This window comes from Theobroma cacao, chromosome 1 (assembly GCF_000208745.1).
Source record: "Theobroma cacao cultivar B97-61/B2 chromosome 1, Criollo_cocoa_genome_V2, whole genome shotgun sequence".
NCBI lineage: Eukaryota > Viridiplantae > Streptophyta > Magnoliopsida > Malvales > Malvaceae > Theobroma > Theobroma cacao.
The window spans coordinates 15,269,511-15,285,224 of NC_030850.1; the positions used below are offsets into that span (position 1 = coordinate 15,269,511).

At 36.1% G+C, this 15,714-nt stretch overlaps 2 protein-coding genes across 3 annotated transcripts; one reads left to right on the top strand and one right to left on the bottom strand.

Moving 5' to 3' along the window:
• Positions 866-8,717, top strand: LOC18612670 (E3 ubiquitin-protein ligase CHIP). 2 transcript variants are annotated; one of them, XM_018118834.1, is made up of 8 exons: positions 866-1,301; positions 1,392-1,463; positions 1,585-1,648; positions 5,731-5,802; positions 7,477-7,610; positions 7,738-7,870; positions 7,968-8,078; positions 8,186-8,717. In XM_018118834.1, exons 1-8 carry the CDS (start codon positions 1,243-1,245, stop codon positions 8,309-8,311), a joined length of 771 nt encoding a protein of 256 aa, XP_017974323.1. In that variant the 5' UTR covers positions 866-1,242; the 3' UTR covers positions 8,312-8,717. The 2 variants fall into 2 exon arrangements, with proteins under 2 accessions (XP_017974323.1, XP_007049637.2); XM_007049575.2 differs by having other exon boundaries at positions 1,392-1,459.
• Positions 12,408-15,051, bottom strand: LOC18612671 (U-box domain-containing protein 9). The gene is made up of 2 exons (XM_007049576.2): positions 14,527-15,051; positions 12,408-13,761 (listed from the first exon to the last, which is right to left on the bottom strand). Exons 1-2 carry the CDS (start codon positions 14,827-14,829, stop codon positions 12,676-12,678), a joined length of 1,389 nt encoding a protein of 462 aa, XP_007049638.2. The 5' UTR covers positions 14,830-15,051; the 3' UTR covers positions 12,408-12,675.

Below are 15,714 nucleotides of genomic sequence, written 5' to 3' on the forward strand. Positions count from 1 at the left end.
TCATAATTAGATTGTAGTCAGACATGTTCTAAGCATGGAATTTTATTTTTTATTTCTCAGCAAGATGTTTTAATGAAATCCAACATTACTTTTATGGACTGGTGCTGCATGGATGTAGCTAGTTACAATTGGTATCAGAAAACTGTGTTAATTCAGTGTGGGCTTTTGCATTGTGTTGGCAAGATTTTTGTTTATGGTGTGGGCTTTGTTGTGATGTTCCATCCCACAGAAGAATGTGATTATTAAAATTTACATAACAGTTTAAGTCAATTAATTTGAGTTTAAGTTTTTGTAAATTATGCGATTTAAGTTAAAAAAATTATTACAAAAATTAATTTTGTCATGGGCTGTGTCATGAATCTTACAGTAAGTAAGAAATGAGGAGGTGAGGTTTGGATATATAAATATGAATTTTTAATCACTTTTCAAATATGTGTTTTGAGTTAGAAATACGAGTCTTATACTAATTTTTAAAATTGACCACACGAGCTTTGGGTTTAAGTTTTGAATATGTTGAGAGTTTTTTATTTAATATTTTATTGATGAGGGAAAATACATTTAAAGAAAACAAAAACATAAAAATAAATTAATGCTTCCATTATAAAATGAAATGAATAGCTCCAACCAAAGTGTAATTGGTATCCCTTGACTCCCAAAGTAAATTTAAAAAATTGATTTTTAATCCAAACGCTCGTCCCACTTTCAGTTTTTAGGAAAAGAAAACAAGGCAATTTACTGACAAAAAAACTAAAGACGTAACATAATGCTTCCTCCAGTGATATTCGGCTGTGAGAGAACTGCATCCTCAGCAAGTGACGTGATCAAACGGGGAAAAATTAAATAGATGGGCAACAGCATTTTTGTGTTGATGTATGTGCGAGAGTGTTGTAGTTGTGAAATTTCTTAAAATTCGAAAAGCGTTGCGTGTTGGCGTTGCTTTCACTTGTATAACCCTCTTGAACCCTCTTCGAAATCGCGCTGCTTCCTGTCGCTCATCTCATTTCACAAATTTAAATACAAGACACGCCTTTCATTCCAAGCAGAAACTTCTAGACAAAACACAAGAGGAAGGAAAAACGCAGAGTTCATTGGCGTTGCGAAAGACACAGATTTCATTTCAAGAAAGAGAAAAGCAAAGATCATCAATTTACGCTTTACAGTGAAACAAAATTTAAAGAAAAAGAATGGGGCCAGGTTCCACATTGAGCGCAGCAGCGAAACAAGCGGAGCAGTTGAGGAAAGATGGGAACAATTATTTCAAGAAAGGTCGTTTTGGGGCTGCCATTGATGCTTATACTGAGGTAAACAAAACCTGCCTTTTGTTTTATTTTTCGATTAATGGTTTTATTAGTTTTGTTTTCTAATTTTTTTTTTATTTTTTTTGTTTAAAGGCGATTACTTTATGCCCTAATGTTCCTGTGTATTGGACGAATCGCGCTCTTTGCCATCTCAGGCGCCAGTATGTACGCTTACCGATTCTTTTTTAAGTAATTCTGTTAACACAATGGATTTTGCTTTTTTAGGAAAAAAAATTTTTAACGTGTTTTTGTTTCTTGGTATTATTTGGTTATTGGTTTCACGCAGTAATTGGTTGAGAGTTGAGCAGGATTGCCGGAGAGCTATTCAGCTTGACTACAGTTCTGTCAAGGTAATCTCCTTTTTATATTCTTTTTTGCTGATTTTTTTTTTCCATTACGAACAATGCGTAATTAACATGAAAAACCACCTACCCATGGACATCTTGAAAGAGTTTGGCTACTTTACTTACTTGTTAGAAAGTTGCCTCGGGGCCCATTTGTTTTTTCTTGATTCTTCTTTGATGTAATAATAGATTATGTTTAGTGGAACAATGAGAAGATCTTTAGGTGAGCAATCATGTGTTTGAAGCGTCATGGGAAGCTGACATCAAGTTTCAACTCATCCTTGACTCCTTAATTATTTCCCAAGGAAATGAGTCAATTTTAATTTTTTACTGCCCTTTCAAGCTTCAATCTGAAGTCTGAATAAGGTTGGAAATAAGGGACAGATTGAAGCAAATTAATGGCATCCATCAGTCAAGAAGCACCAAATATCTTGATATGTTAATCTTAGGATCATTCCTAACAATAGCCAACTTCAAATCACAATTACTAATCTCATTTTTTATCATAAAACTCTTGGAAGGAAAGATACTTGTACACTCAATAGGCACACTATCAACATAGGTGATCTCATTCCCACCACCACCCTCTAATCCATCTCTAACATCTAAATCATCCATCATCATAGTAAATTGTTGAGCACTACCATCCTTTCTAATGTCATCTTTATCCTTAATGTCTTCTAGAGGATCCACTATTTGAACATTTCTATTTAAGGGTTCCACAAAGTCTTGGTCTACTAGTAAGGCCTGTTGCGGACATTGTGAAGCTATGTGACCTATACCATGACATTGAAAACACTAATTGAAGAAGTACTAGAAGTCGTAGAACCATTAAGACCACTAGGATTAAGTGAAGAAAATTCCTTGTACTTTGTAGTGTAATCATTTTTATGCTCTGAGAATGAGGCTCCTCTAGATTGATCATGACTGCCAAACTAAAAAGAAGTCCTATGTTGGGAAACAGTCATAGTATATATCTCAGCAACTAAGGTACTCTGGTAAGCTTTATCTAAAGAAGCTGGAGTAGACAACTCCACAACCCTCCTAATCTCCTCTTTAAGGCCATGAATAAGTCTTCAAACTGTATGTAAAGGTTCTTCCGTCATTTGCACCCTTAGCATAAGTTCATCTAATATGTCCATGTAACTAGACACGGTAGTGGTTTGTCTAAGGTCTATCCGTTGTTCATGTAACTGACTTCTATGATAGGGGGTAAATAGTTATCTTTTAATTTTTTTCTCATTATAGTGCACTGAGTTATAGAGGCTCGCCTAAATTTTCTAGGGTCTGTTGGACACCATTCTAGAATTTCTTGGTTGCACTTACTAATTTCATTTTAGCAAACCGCAGTTTTTCTATTCACTCAGGTGACATACTCAAAATAGTCCTCTGACTCTCTAGCCAATCTAAGAATTCGCTAGAGTTCATCTTTTAAAAGATCGCAGATCATCCTTATCTAATTTGTGAGCATCAGAATTTTCATTATAGTGCCTATCATTTATTTCTACCATACCTAGGTAATCTTCATGCTGCCTAGAGAACGCCTATGGAAATTTCTATGACCCTTAATATGTAGTCTATCCGACTCAAATTCCCTTCGAGCGTCAGAATCTTTACCAGTTCTAAATAATTCTTTAGAATGATATGCATGCTTGGAACTAGATGGACCACTCACAAACTCTTCATCACAATCAATAGCATCATCTTTTGACTTTGGAGGGTCTTTGGTTTGTCTAATCCAATGACCCCTATCAACCTGTATAAGAATTTGACCATTCCCAAAGTCTGTTCCCTTTACTAGATCTGAGAGGTACAGATGCTTTTTAAGTCAATTTTATGGGTTCAACCTCCTATCTCAGTTTACATTCATCCAATTTCCTTACTATTTGATTTAACTTTTGATCCATAGTAGATATTGCTGTTCCACAGAGCGCATTTTACCTCTAAAAGAGGTCATTAGCATCTCTTTTTTTTTTTGAGGTAAAATTGAGGCTAGAACGTTTTGGGGAAGAAGATTGTAAATCAAACTGAGAAGCTTGAGACATGGTTTCAAGATGCTGAGATAAAAAAGTAATAAAAAAAAGAAATTGCAACTAATAATATGAAATTTAACCTACAAGATGCACATACGCAAAACTAACTAATTGAATGCTAATGACATGTCACAATATGATTAGAGGGGGTTGGTGTAAGAATATAAAGATTAGCTCTTTGTTTTTGTACTTCCTTTTTTTTCTAAATTATGAATAAGGTTAAATTATAAATTTAGTCCCTGCACTCTATCAAAATGTTGGATTTAGTCTTTCTAGTATAATCGTATAAATTGAGTCTCTGTACATTCAAAATTTGTTAATGTTTGTCCAATCGTTAACACTGTCTAGCTTCTGCCTTTAAAGTTGTTGATGTCATGTTAACCGGGGCTGATGTGGCATTGATCAGTGTTGATGTGATGTTTATCAGTGTTTGATGTGGAATTGTTGGGGATTTTAATAGTCAAATTCTGAATTTAGTCCCTATACTAAAATGTTGGATTTTGTCCTGGTACTCTATCAAAAATATTGAATGTAGTCCCTATACTTTATCAAAATGTTGGATTTAGTCCTTGTACTCTATCAAAATGTTGGATTTAGTTCCTATACTTTACCAAAATATTGGATTTAGTCTCTGTATTCTAGTAAAATGTTGGATTTAGTCCTGTGTTATAGTTCATCTAAATCAAATCTCTGTACTTTGAAAATTTGGTAAAGTTGTTAGCACCCTCTAACTGTTAGTCTAATACTTTCAAAATTCTAGTAAAATGTTAACCTAGTTGTTAACACCATCAAGTTTGGTCCATTAAAGTGTTGACACAACGTTAACCATGTTGGCATGATGTTGACCAAGTTGACGTGTCATTCATCAATAATGACATGGAGCTGACCAGTATTGATATAAATGATATGGAATTTTTGGGATTTTAAACATTAAAAAATGTGATGTGATTTTTTAGGTGGCCAGCTGACACTAATTGCCACCCAAACAGTTAAAAGTCCCAAATATACATTAAACACTAAACTAATTGAGATTAACCAACCAACAAAGAAATAAATAAGGGTTTAAAATAAAAGGTTAGCAATTAATTAAACTAATTAGGATTAAAATGTAGTGAATCCAGAGAGAGAAACTCCATCGAAATGTAAGAATTGATACTTATTCAATTAAATGGCTGATTTTAGCCATTTGCATCAAGCTTCTCATAACCTCGATTGTTATAGGAATATGAGAGAACAAAACGTTGTATGATATAGAGAGAGAATTGGAAGAAAAGGAAAGAATCAAGACATGGCATCTAAAGAAGGGTTAAAAAATTTTGATAGTGCTTGAGAGAGAATCTGAAAGAGGTGGAAGAGAACCAAAAGTTGTGTAATGTAAAAACAGAATCAAAGGCAACTGGCACAAAGTGGAATTTGAAGCAAAGTTTGAAGAGATTCGCACAGGTTAATGTAAGAAATTGTTGTTAACTTTTTTGGATTTTTATTTGGCTATTACTATTTGTGGTCCTATTAGTGTTTAGAAGTTCTATGTTAGCACCAGTCAATGTCGTGTTAGCATCGGTCAATGTCACATCAGCAATTAACTTTAACGAAAAAGCTTGACAGTATTAACAATTAGAGTACATAAATTTAGAATTTGACCTGTAAAATCTAAAAAAATTCGACATCAATATTGCTCAATTCCACATCAGCAACTTAAATGGAAGAAGCTTGATGGTGTTAACAATTGGACTGACATTAAAGAATTTAAACAGTATAGGGACTCGATTTATACTAATTATAGTAGAAGGACTACAAACAACATTTTGGTACAGTACAGGGACTAAATTCATAATTTGACCTAAAAATAACTGATAGTGAGTCTCTCATCGAACCTTCTTTTTTTCTCAAACTTTCTAACCTTTTTACTACTGGCTTTAGCTGCGTCGTTATGTCCATATTTGTTTGTGCTTCCCTTAGTAACAGGAGTTTGGCTTATTATGCTTTGTATGCATATCCTTTTCCTATACTATTTGAAGTAACGGTGTTTAGTTACATTTTCCTCCTACATGACAGGCACACTACATGCTGGGGCTGGCCTTGCTGCAGAAGGAAGAATATGATGAAGGGGTCAAGAAACTACAAAAGGTACGAGTGACATGTTAAATCTTTCTGTTTCTTAAGAATCAGGAACAATAAGCAAATGAAACCATTAAATTTTTTAAGATTGTTTTGATATTCACCTTTTCCATTTTCTTTGGATTAAATGGACAGAAATCTATGTGTATTAGAAACAGTTATCTTAGTGCTTCACTTTAATTTATTTTATTTAAGATTGTTTAAGTTACTATGTGCAATCATTTTTCATGTTTTATTTATCATCACATATGATATGCACTTGTTACTCTATCGTATTGATGTTCTTGTTATTTCCTTCTCATATAATGGCAAGACAATTGCATTTGACGTGTATATATATATTAGGTGCATTCACATCCATATTTTAACATTGCTGCTAATGCTCAAATAGGAATGAATTAACTTCAAGTAGCAGATGTATTTCTTGATATCAGAGCTCACTATTCTTGTGGAGTGTGTGCCTATTTGGTCCAGCTTTTGCAATAACTTCTGTATCGTGGAAGGCCAAAATTAGGCAAGCATGGGTTTCTACAAAAACAGCTTTTAGTTTCTGAATAAATTTAAAATAAGCTTTTAGAGACCCAAATCTGAGGCCCCAAGTTGGAGATTTTGAAAAAGTTGCCCTGAGATGCTCAAAGACATATTTAATGAAAATTTTGAATTAACATAACAGTCATAATTTCAATATGATGGTGCTTCTCGAAAAGCTGTACCTTGCACCTTTCAATGAATCTCTACCCTGGCCAAATGAGCTCTGTCTAATTATGTAATTCCAAAAATTTTTGTACTGTAATTGACAGTATTGTGGGGCAGCCATTTTTTTCTTTCTTTTTCAAGTTTAGAAATTTTTCTGTAGTCAAATGCATTTTAAAGTCTATTAGTAGTTGAGCAGGGCATAGTTTGGTATATATTGGTTGAAATCTATATTCCACCAGTGTGTGCTTAGCTTTTTTTTATTTCCTTTATCCTTTAGGACTTAATTGTAGCAAGCAAGCTGCTGTATAATTTTTGAAGGGGATGGAAGCCCCTTTCACGCACCATATAAAAATGGAGTTTCTCTGGTTTTTAATTTGTCTGCTATTATGATGGCTTCATTTGGTATATTTTGTTATATGGGCTTGGATCTTTAACAAAAAGAGTTGAGTCAGATAATGTTGATTGATTTCTTCTTAGCTGAAGCTTTCACCATCATAGTTTGGTCAAGGGAAGAGGATTGTTGATGGAAAGAAAATGATTACTGAAAATTCATTTTGATTTGGGATGCATTTGAGAGCTTTTCATTTTTTGCTGTCCTTTCTTGCAAGTGACCCATCAAAGCATTGAAGGGGAAAAACCCAAAAAAAAAGATAATCTATTGAGGAAGATCATTTGTCAGATTTTGCACAGAAAACATCGTCTTGTCATCTGTTGTGTTTCCAGCTATTTTGGTGATTCTTTCTTGGCTTTTGTATTTAGCACCTTGGTCTTAGCTCGTATAGCATAGAGGTTAAGTGGATGAATATGAGGTGTATTACGTTAACCATAGCAGGCATTTGTTTAGGTCCATGGTGTGGACAAGCAGGTTTAGGATTATTGCATAATTTTGCTTTCAATGTGATTAAGTGTTGTGAATACTACAATGAACAGTTCTTCATTACGCTGTGCATTTAGTCTCAGCTATTGCAGACTAACTTGCTTATGTAGGCAATGGATCTAGGAAGGGGTGCAAATCCAAAGGGTTATATGGTAGAGGAGATTTGGCAGGAGCTTGCAAAAGCAAAATACCTGCAATGGGAGCATGCATCGACCAAACGTTCATGGGAATTGCAATGCTTGAAGTATGTCATCCCTGTGAGTTTAGTCATTTGCTTTGAGGGGAAAGATCACCTCTTTTAAATATTTTTGATAGAGAATTTTTCTTAATGTTTATTGTTGCTTCATACAATTCTTTCCTCTGTCTCTCAGGGAAGCTTGTGAAACTGCTTTTAGAGAAAAACCTATTGTTGATGGTTCTTATTCAGAAGATGATCGTTCAAAACATCTGGAGGCTCTGGGACAAGTGTTTAGGGAAGCTGGTGAAGCTGACCTTCCTAGTGAGGTAGGTATTTGGGTTGTTTATTTTTAATATTTTGTTTCTATTTTCAATTATACATGTTATATTAAATTTTGGTATAGATACTGATAGATAGTTTCAGGTGCCGGATTACTTGTGTTGTAAAATCACACTTGATATTTTCCGTGATCCTGTCATTACTCCAAGTGGAGTTACATATGAGAGAGCAGTGATCCTTGACCATCTTCAAAAGGTGACATGTGCTTTGGGGATGTTGGATGCTTAGGCTTAGATACCATTTCTTTTTTCTTTCTTTTTCTTTTTAACACTAACATTGATCATTGACTTCCTGGAAATCAGGTTGGTAAGTTTGATCCAATCACGCGTGAACCACTCAATCAATCCCAGCTTATACCAAACTTGGCAATGAAGGAGGCAGTCCAAGCATATTTAGATAAACATGGTTGGGCTTACAGGACGAACTAAAGCTTGAATGTTCTGATAACTTTGCTGAACATGCGATGACTTAGCCAGGGCAATGACAAGGACTGAAGATATTGGTCAGAGTCTGCTGTATCTGTTTGGTATATATCATCAATCATGTTTGGTGTGTATAGATAATTTTGTGTTGGCTTCAGTGTGTAATGCCATGCCCTGTACCAGGGCATGTGATCGTCTGGAAATGTACAGTTATTCTTGTAACAATTTACTTGACATTGTACAGATTTAGTTAGTAAAGCTAAATCATGCTATAGATGAGTGGCCTTGTAAGGGTTGGAAGAGACCAATTTACATTGCTACAGTGGGGAATGTCGGTTCTTTGTCAGGACTAATGGCTGCATGTTTCACTTATCTATTTTTACAGGTTTTGTTCTAGAAGATGTGTACTTTAGTTTGTGCGGGGGCATGTCATCCTTGTAATTCTTGGCAATCATAGTAGCTGTGAATGAAAGTTTTGAGCTTTTGATAGTCTCAAAGATGGATCCATCTCCGAAGTCGACTACTCTTCGATAGATGGAAGGTCCTGTAAAAACCCAGTATTCTCCAAAACCTAAAATTACGCATATACCCCCCCCCCCCCCCCCCCCTACTATCCTTGCCGCTGAAGCAAGCTTTTTAACAAAATATTTCACCATCTGCAGCTCTAGGAAAGATCTGTATCTCATATGTTGACAGTCGCACGGTCCCAATGTGAATGTCATGGCTAGGCTAGCTAGGAGTTCCTATCCTTGTCTGCGTAATTGCATCCTTGAAGCACGTGAAGCATTTCCAACTGTAAACACGCTCATTTTTTAAAGACCTAGCTCGTAATCGTATCTGCTCCATCCTCATAGTCTGCACTCTTCTCCAAGAAGCAGGGCAACATAATTCATCTTTGCTCTGATTAAGGGTCAAAGATTTTGACTACTAAGATGTTTATAAATGTTTTAAGTAGAGTCGGTTTACATTGTAGAATAGAGTGCAAATATTCAAGTGTTTCATCAAGTATTCCGAAAGGTTCACCATCAAAAGCATATAATTCATCCAACATGGCGATTCTCATAGGGTGGGGCTAAATGAATTGAAAGAAAGAGTTTGGTGTTATCACATCAACGACAGCAACACCTTGAATAATTGTGGGTTATTACTTTAAGCACTTTTCTTTGAGTCATGGATGGTCCGAGAAATGACTTAAAATAAAGTCTATGCATTGCACATTATCCATCTTGATCTGTCCATATTCCTTTTGATGGGTTGTCCTGAACATCACCCATCAGCTAATCATCTCAATAGTTTTGAGGGTGGTGATGGTGCGGCATGAATAAAAATATTATTTCCCCACCCAATCAAGTTTAAAATTTGGAATGATTAACGTTTTGAACTTGGGTTTCAATCAATTCCTTGCCAAAAAAGTCCTCTCTGGGAAATTCATGCTTACATGTTGTTGGGGCTTCTATTACGAGAGGGGGACAACTTCATTAACACATTGACTCTTCTTCAACTGTTACCAAGGGAAGGGGGAGGCAAACATTGTGCTTCATCTTATTAGTTCAATGTTTGGGAAGTTTAATATTAATGAATTAAATCATCGTTGTTTTTTCCTTTTATCAATTGAGCTAAGGAAGAAGATAGATTTTGGCCCAAATCAAATTAGAGGTTGCTTATTCTATTGTGGGGGTAATCCAATTTAAGGTTTTTTTTTTTTTTCTTTCAAAAAAAATTCTGATAGCATAATGAGTGACATCTTCTCTTGAGTTGGCTTTCAAAGATATGAATCAAAAAGTGGACCACTGCCTAAAGTTTAATCTTACTATTATTATATTACTAGCATTAATTTGAACAGTCTCTGAATAATCTGAAGTATGCAAGCCTTAATGCCCAAAACTCAAGTAAATATTACGAAGAAAAATGGACATGTTTCTTGCGAATGGATAAAGACACAATTAAACAAATGAAGTGGGGAAGGGTGGGGTTTCAATTTTTTATATCCCACCCTGTGTCGGTGAGGAATTTTTGTAACTCTATGCAAATAGGTATAGGTAGCCTGATAAATTTGACAAAGCCCCAAAGTTTGTGTAAATGTTTGATTATTAGTATTGACAAAAAAGGTGGAAAGGAATTGCGGAATCTGCATTTATGTGGGTATTTTGGTCTATGGATGAGGAGGAGCAGCCATCCACTCTGTTTCGCTCATTTTCTTTTGCACTTTTGGTAGTAGTACAGCAGGTCACCTCAATGGGTTGTTTTCAATACACATGCTTTTGTTTGCTCCGAACAGGGTGGTGTCTATACCCCCTTCCCAAGGTACAATATGATTCATGGATGCCTTTCATTTATTTTTTGTTTCGAGTTTTCCATGAAAAGATTCTAGTTTTTCATTTAGCCATCCATAAGTGAATGAATAGACCATCTTCACGTAACTCGCAAACACCAAAGGGCCAGCACATGAACCAATTATTCAGTCATATCTTATCACATCAACCACAATAATTCAACAGTCATACATCAAAAACACCCTGTTGTGACTCTTGATTTTTTTGTTCCAAGGATAAATATCAAATATTAGTTGTATTTGCTTGGTTTCAGATTTAAACAGATTAATCATTTCTTCACATGTGAAAAGAAGTGTGCAAAATGCGTTTTTCTTATATATTTTCTTATGGATGGATGTGATTTGAGAGAGTACAAGTGGCACTCGCCACTCTGCCCATGTGTGCAACTACAGCACGGGACAAAGCATGCACATCCCTCCCTTTGGAAGGTTGCGACTTGATGGCATGAGCCGTGAGCCATTCCGGTCGGCAAGTGGCACATGGTAGACCCATTTTGGTGGTTGAATTTGTTTGATTTAGCATACAACACTAACGGCCTCTCTGTAGTCCACCCGGAGCCCTCCCGGATCTCCCATGCATGCAGCTAAGAGGCTAGCAGACCAAGTGTTCACTTGGTTGAGTTTTTTCTTCTGAGCTCCAACATTCCATGGGCAAATGATTCTGTCTTGTGATAAAAAAGGATAAAAGCTTTAAAATGAATATCTACTTTTTGAAGTCTTTCCATTGCTTTGGGGGGTATGTTTTTGTCTAGATGATGATGTTGTCAAACATCCCATGAGTATTTGCTTTTTCTTGGCAAATTTCAGCAAAAACACTGTTACCGTTAATGCACAGAGTATGGGGATCAGTTAGCATTTCAACATGGTAAACTTTTCAAATCTGGACCTTTCCTAGTATTGCACGAATTATTAAAATGAAGGCATTGGAATATGGTGTCATGTTTACTTGACCAATCAAGGCAAAACCGCTATCATCAAAGTTTGGGCACCCGGATTTTGAGACTGTAGACCACACGCTTTCAAGTAATGCATTGAAATACGGTACGGAATGTTTGTTACGCAGTTGTTTTCTCGACCTCAAATTGCTACTACTTAGACAGGGTTAGGAGCTGCAGCCGCTGGAGAGATAACACTACTCACTATCAGATCCCAGTTTCAACCTTACAACATCTTCTCACATTCATTACCCATTCATCTCATTGCTAGCACAGGAAAAAAAAGAGGAAGAAAATAGGCTTCTCCTTTTCTCGGGAAGGGATTTGGGCAGTAACTGTTACATTGAAGACTTTGGGCACCAAATTGGATGGACCACAACACCAGAAATCACCACGCCATTCAATATGGACACATTCTTCCCGTTCCATGGCCAACTCTTTGGAGGACCATTCATTCAACTCATTCAACTTTTGGATTCATTTATGAATCATCCATAGCGTGATAATGAGATTGTCTCTTTCCTCGGTTGGACGTTGAGTGAGAGAGACCGCCTTTGCTATTGCGAGAAAAATTCTGCAGTATCTAAATTGTACGACGCATAGGTAATGGACAAAACAAAGGACGAGGCAGAAGTTAGAAGATAAGTTTTTCTGGCGTAAATCCAAGACTCAAGGACCAAGTGCAACTGGTACAAAGGGGAAACAGTTAAATGGCATGTAAAATTCAAATAGCTGCTAAATAGGCCATGTGGATTGTGCGGGAACTACTGGACCAAAACAAAAGAGAGAATCTGATGCATGACTGGCATTCGAGAAAGAACAGGAGTGGATGCTATGAAACAAGTAAAAAAGGCCAAGATTCTGCTATCTATACGACCCAAATGCCCGAAAAAAATTATTGGACCAAACAGAAGAGAAAATCTTATAAACACAAGCTTCCAACGTGTTTATTAACAGTGGCTAACTCATAAAACTGAAATTAAAACTCTGATGAGGGACAAGAATTTACAAAATCAAGATGATGATATGCTGCACTGATCACCAGGTGTTGGAAACAGAATTTACAAATGATGTGCTTGGTAGTGTTGCATTGAGTAACATCTTCATGCCGTATGAGTAATATTAACAGCCCTTCTCAGTCTCTCAAGAATGCCAGTAGCTTTTCTCTTGGCTCTAGAAGTTCCATCTTGAGCAAGTTTAGATATTGTTCCATAGGTATTCTCTTCTTCCCTTAGTGCCTTCCACTTGGTTCGATCATTCAGACAGACAGTGTGGAGGATTGCGATGCAATTTTCCTTGTTGCGTTCACAAGTGCTCTCCCTGACAATGCGAAGCAAGCATGGAACAGCTTCAAGCTCCCCTATTTCCTCAACAGCCCTTTGATGGGTTGAAAGCATTGCAAGGATAGCCAATAACTCATCTACATGCACACCATCCATAATCTTTTCTATTATGACCCTGACTGCACCATCCCTCACAGCTCTTGCCTTGTTCTCATGAATAATGCATAGGTTAAATATTGCAGAAGCAACATCTTTCATTGCTAATGGATGACCCTCATCTAGAAGGTCAATGAGAGGTTTTAAGGCACCTGATTTACCAATAAGTGCCTTGTTAGAATCAAGGGCAGATAGAGTGAAAAGGGCTGCCGCTGCATTGCTCCTTGTTTCAATAGTTTCAGATCTCAGTGCTTCCATAAGAAGAGGAATAACCATTGGAGTTTCGGCAACGAGCTTCTTATTGCTGTCATGGATTGAAAGGTTCAAGAGTGTCGTGATCACATCTTCCTGGAGATCAGGGTGAACACCACTCTGAGATTTGCTTCCAGAGAGTGGAGTGAGCAGTTGAGGAATGGCGTCAACAGATTCACCAAAAAGAGCCCGAAATGAAGGCATCTTTTTTGTCAACAACCGAAGCTCCTTTGCTGCTTCCTTCTGTTCAGGTAGCGTGGCAGACAACTTCTCGAGCAAAGAAAAGAAATGGTCATGCTCTGCTTTTGTTACCCCCTCCTCTTTACCATACTGAACAGGGTTTCGCAATTCTAATCCCTGACTCTTACACCACTGTGATATCATTTCACTGACAAGGTGATTAGGAGTTAGAGCAGTGTGCGAAAGAACTTGTTGGGTTCTAGGGCAAGTCCTATTGCCTGCATTCAGCCATTTCTGGATAAAGGGTCTGTCATATGTCTGCACATCAACAAATGAACAAATCAGGAACCACGACCCAAAAAAGAAAAGATTGAAGCTTAAAACAAACTAGAACAAACCATCCGATTGGTGAACTTGTCTCCATGGACATTGAATTAAAACAAACCTACCAAAAAAATAACGATAAAAAATTATGCAATTTATCTATTTGCTACAATTTAAAAGGAAGCAAATTTCTTTTGGTTCCCAAAGATGATACGGAATATATCTAAGGGGGAAAAATCCAAAACCATAGCCCATAAAAGAATTGTACTCCTCTAATAGTTGAGAAAATAGTACGAATACTTACTGTACTTGAAAATCTTCAATTTCAACTAATTATATCAGAATCACTCTTAATGGTCTTAAATTTCTATCTGAAATCGAAATGCAGAAAAAGAAATTCGCCTTAACTGATATAATTCGAGGAGAAAAGATATGCTACAAGAAATCTCAATTTAAAATCACCGGTATTTATAGTAGTAATTTATTTAATAAATGAATCCACAATGACCAAAAAAAAAAAAGGTGAAATGTTTCATTCACCCACATTTTCTTCAACACCAAACAGTAGAACAAATTGACAACCTTCATCACGAAATCATCAAAATTTCTTTTAACACACTGAGAAAGAGAAGTGAAGCCACCCTAAAAAGCTATCTCAAATTATCGCTCAAAAATACCAAACGAAAAAAAAAACGCTCTTTTATAAAAATTCTATTAATTTTCATTAAAAGAAAAATGTAAAGAAACAACGGGGTTTACCTGACCGGAAGCTAGAATAATAGGATCTCTCATAAGCTCCTTAGAAAGAGGACATCTAAACGCTTCAGGACACGACACCGCTTCATGAAACTTCAAGGAGGATGTGGTGGTCGCCGTCGATTGTTTATTGAACTTAAGCTCTCTCAAAGCACAAAGAGCATCTTTAGCTTGATCGATGGCGTCGACGCTGTAATAATCCTCATCGTCGACGATGGTCCTCACCAGCCTCTGCAATTCTTTCTTCAATTCCGCCGCTCTCGCTCTCACCGTTGGATCAGAACTCAACACCCCCGTCTTCGCCATCGGATTGTCCGCGCCCACCACCCAAAGAAAAACACTCAAAAACGGAGCCGTCAATTATTTATGGAAAGAGGAAAATAAAAAACAGAGAATGAGACTAGTCTGTTTCATTCTCTCTTTTTCTAAATTTTTGGTTTTCTTCCTCTATTCAGATTCTCAGCATAATTGCGCTGAGCTGAGAAAAATGAAAAAGAAAAGCAACGACAAGTAATAATTGTCACTTCTTCTTTCTTTCCCTTCTCACCTCACTCCATATTTATTATTAGTATTTTTGTTTTCTTTTTACGGGTTGGATTTTTTTCCTTTTTCTTTTGTTTTGCGTGGGGAGGTTTTTCTCTCTCGAAACACGCCCCTGTTATGACCTTCAGGTTATGCATTTACTTGTGATTTTGCCTTCTCATTTGCCATTAAATGTGTTGGCATTTTATTTTTCTTTCTTTTTACTCCAAAATCAGCTTCTGACGAACATGTTAAAATACATCTATTCAAGTCTCCAATTGTCTCTTAAGTTACTTCTTCACCTTTTTTTTTTTTAAATTCAAACTTGACATTTTGAAAATAAAAATTTGAAGATATAATTATAGTAGTATTAATTTAAAATTTCGCCCAAAAAAAGTATTAATTCAAAAGGGAATTATAAAAATTTCATTTTAAATTTAATTTTGTTTTTGCAAATAATTATCTCTCTTACTTCAATAATTGAATTCAAATTTCATATTTTCAAAAAAAAATTTATTTTTATACAAATAAAAATATTCAAGCTAGAAAGCAATTACGGATTTTTTTTCCTCTCATTGTTATCATAATTTTTTATCCATTCGTGTAAGTTTATGCTCATAATTCAAACAGTTCATTCGTGCCATCAATTTATTGGTGCAACGAATGATC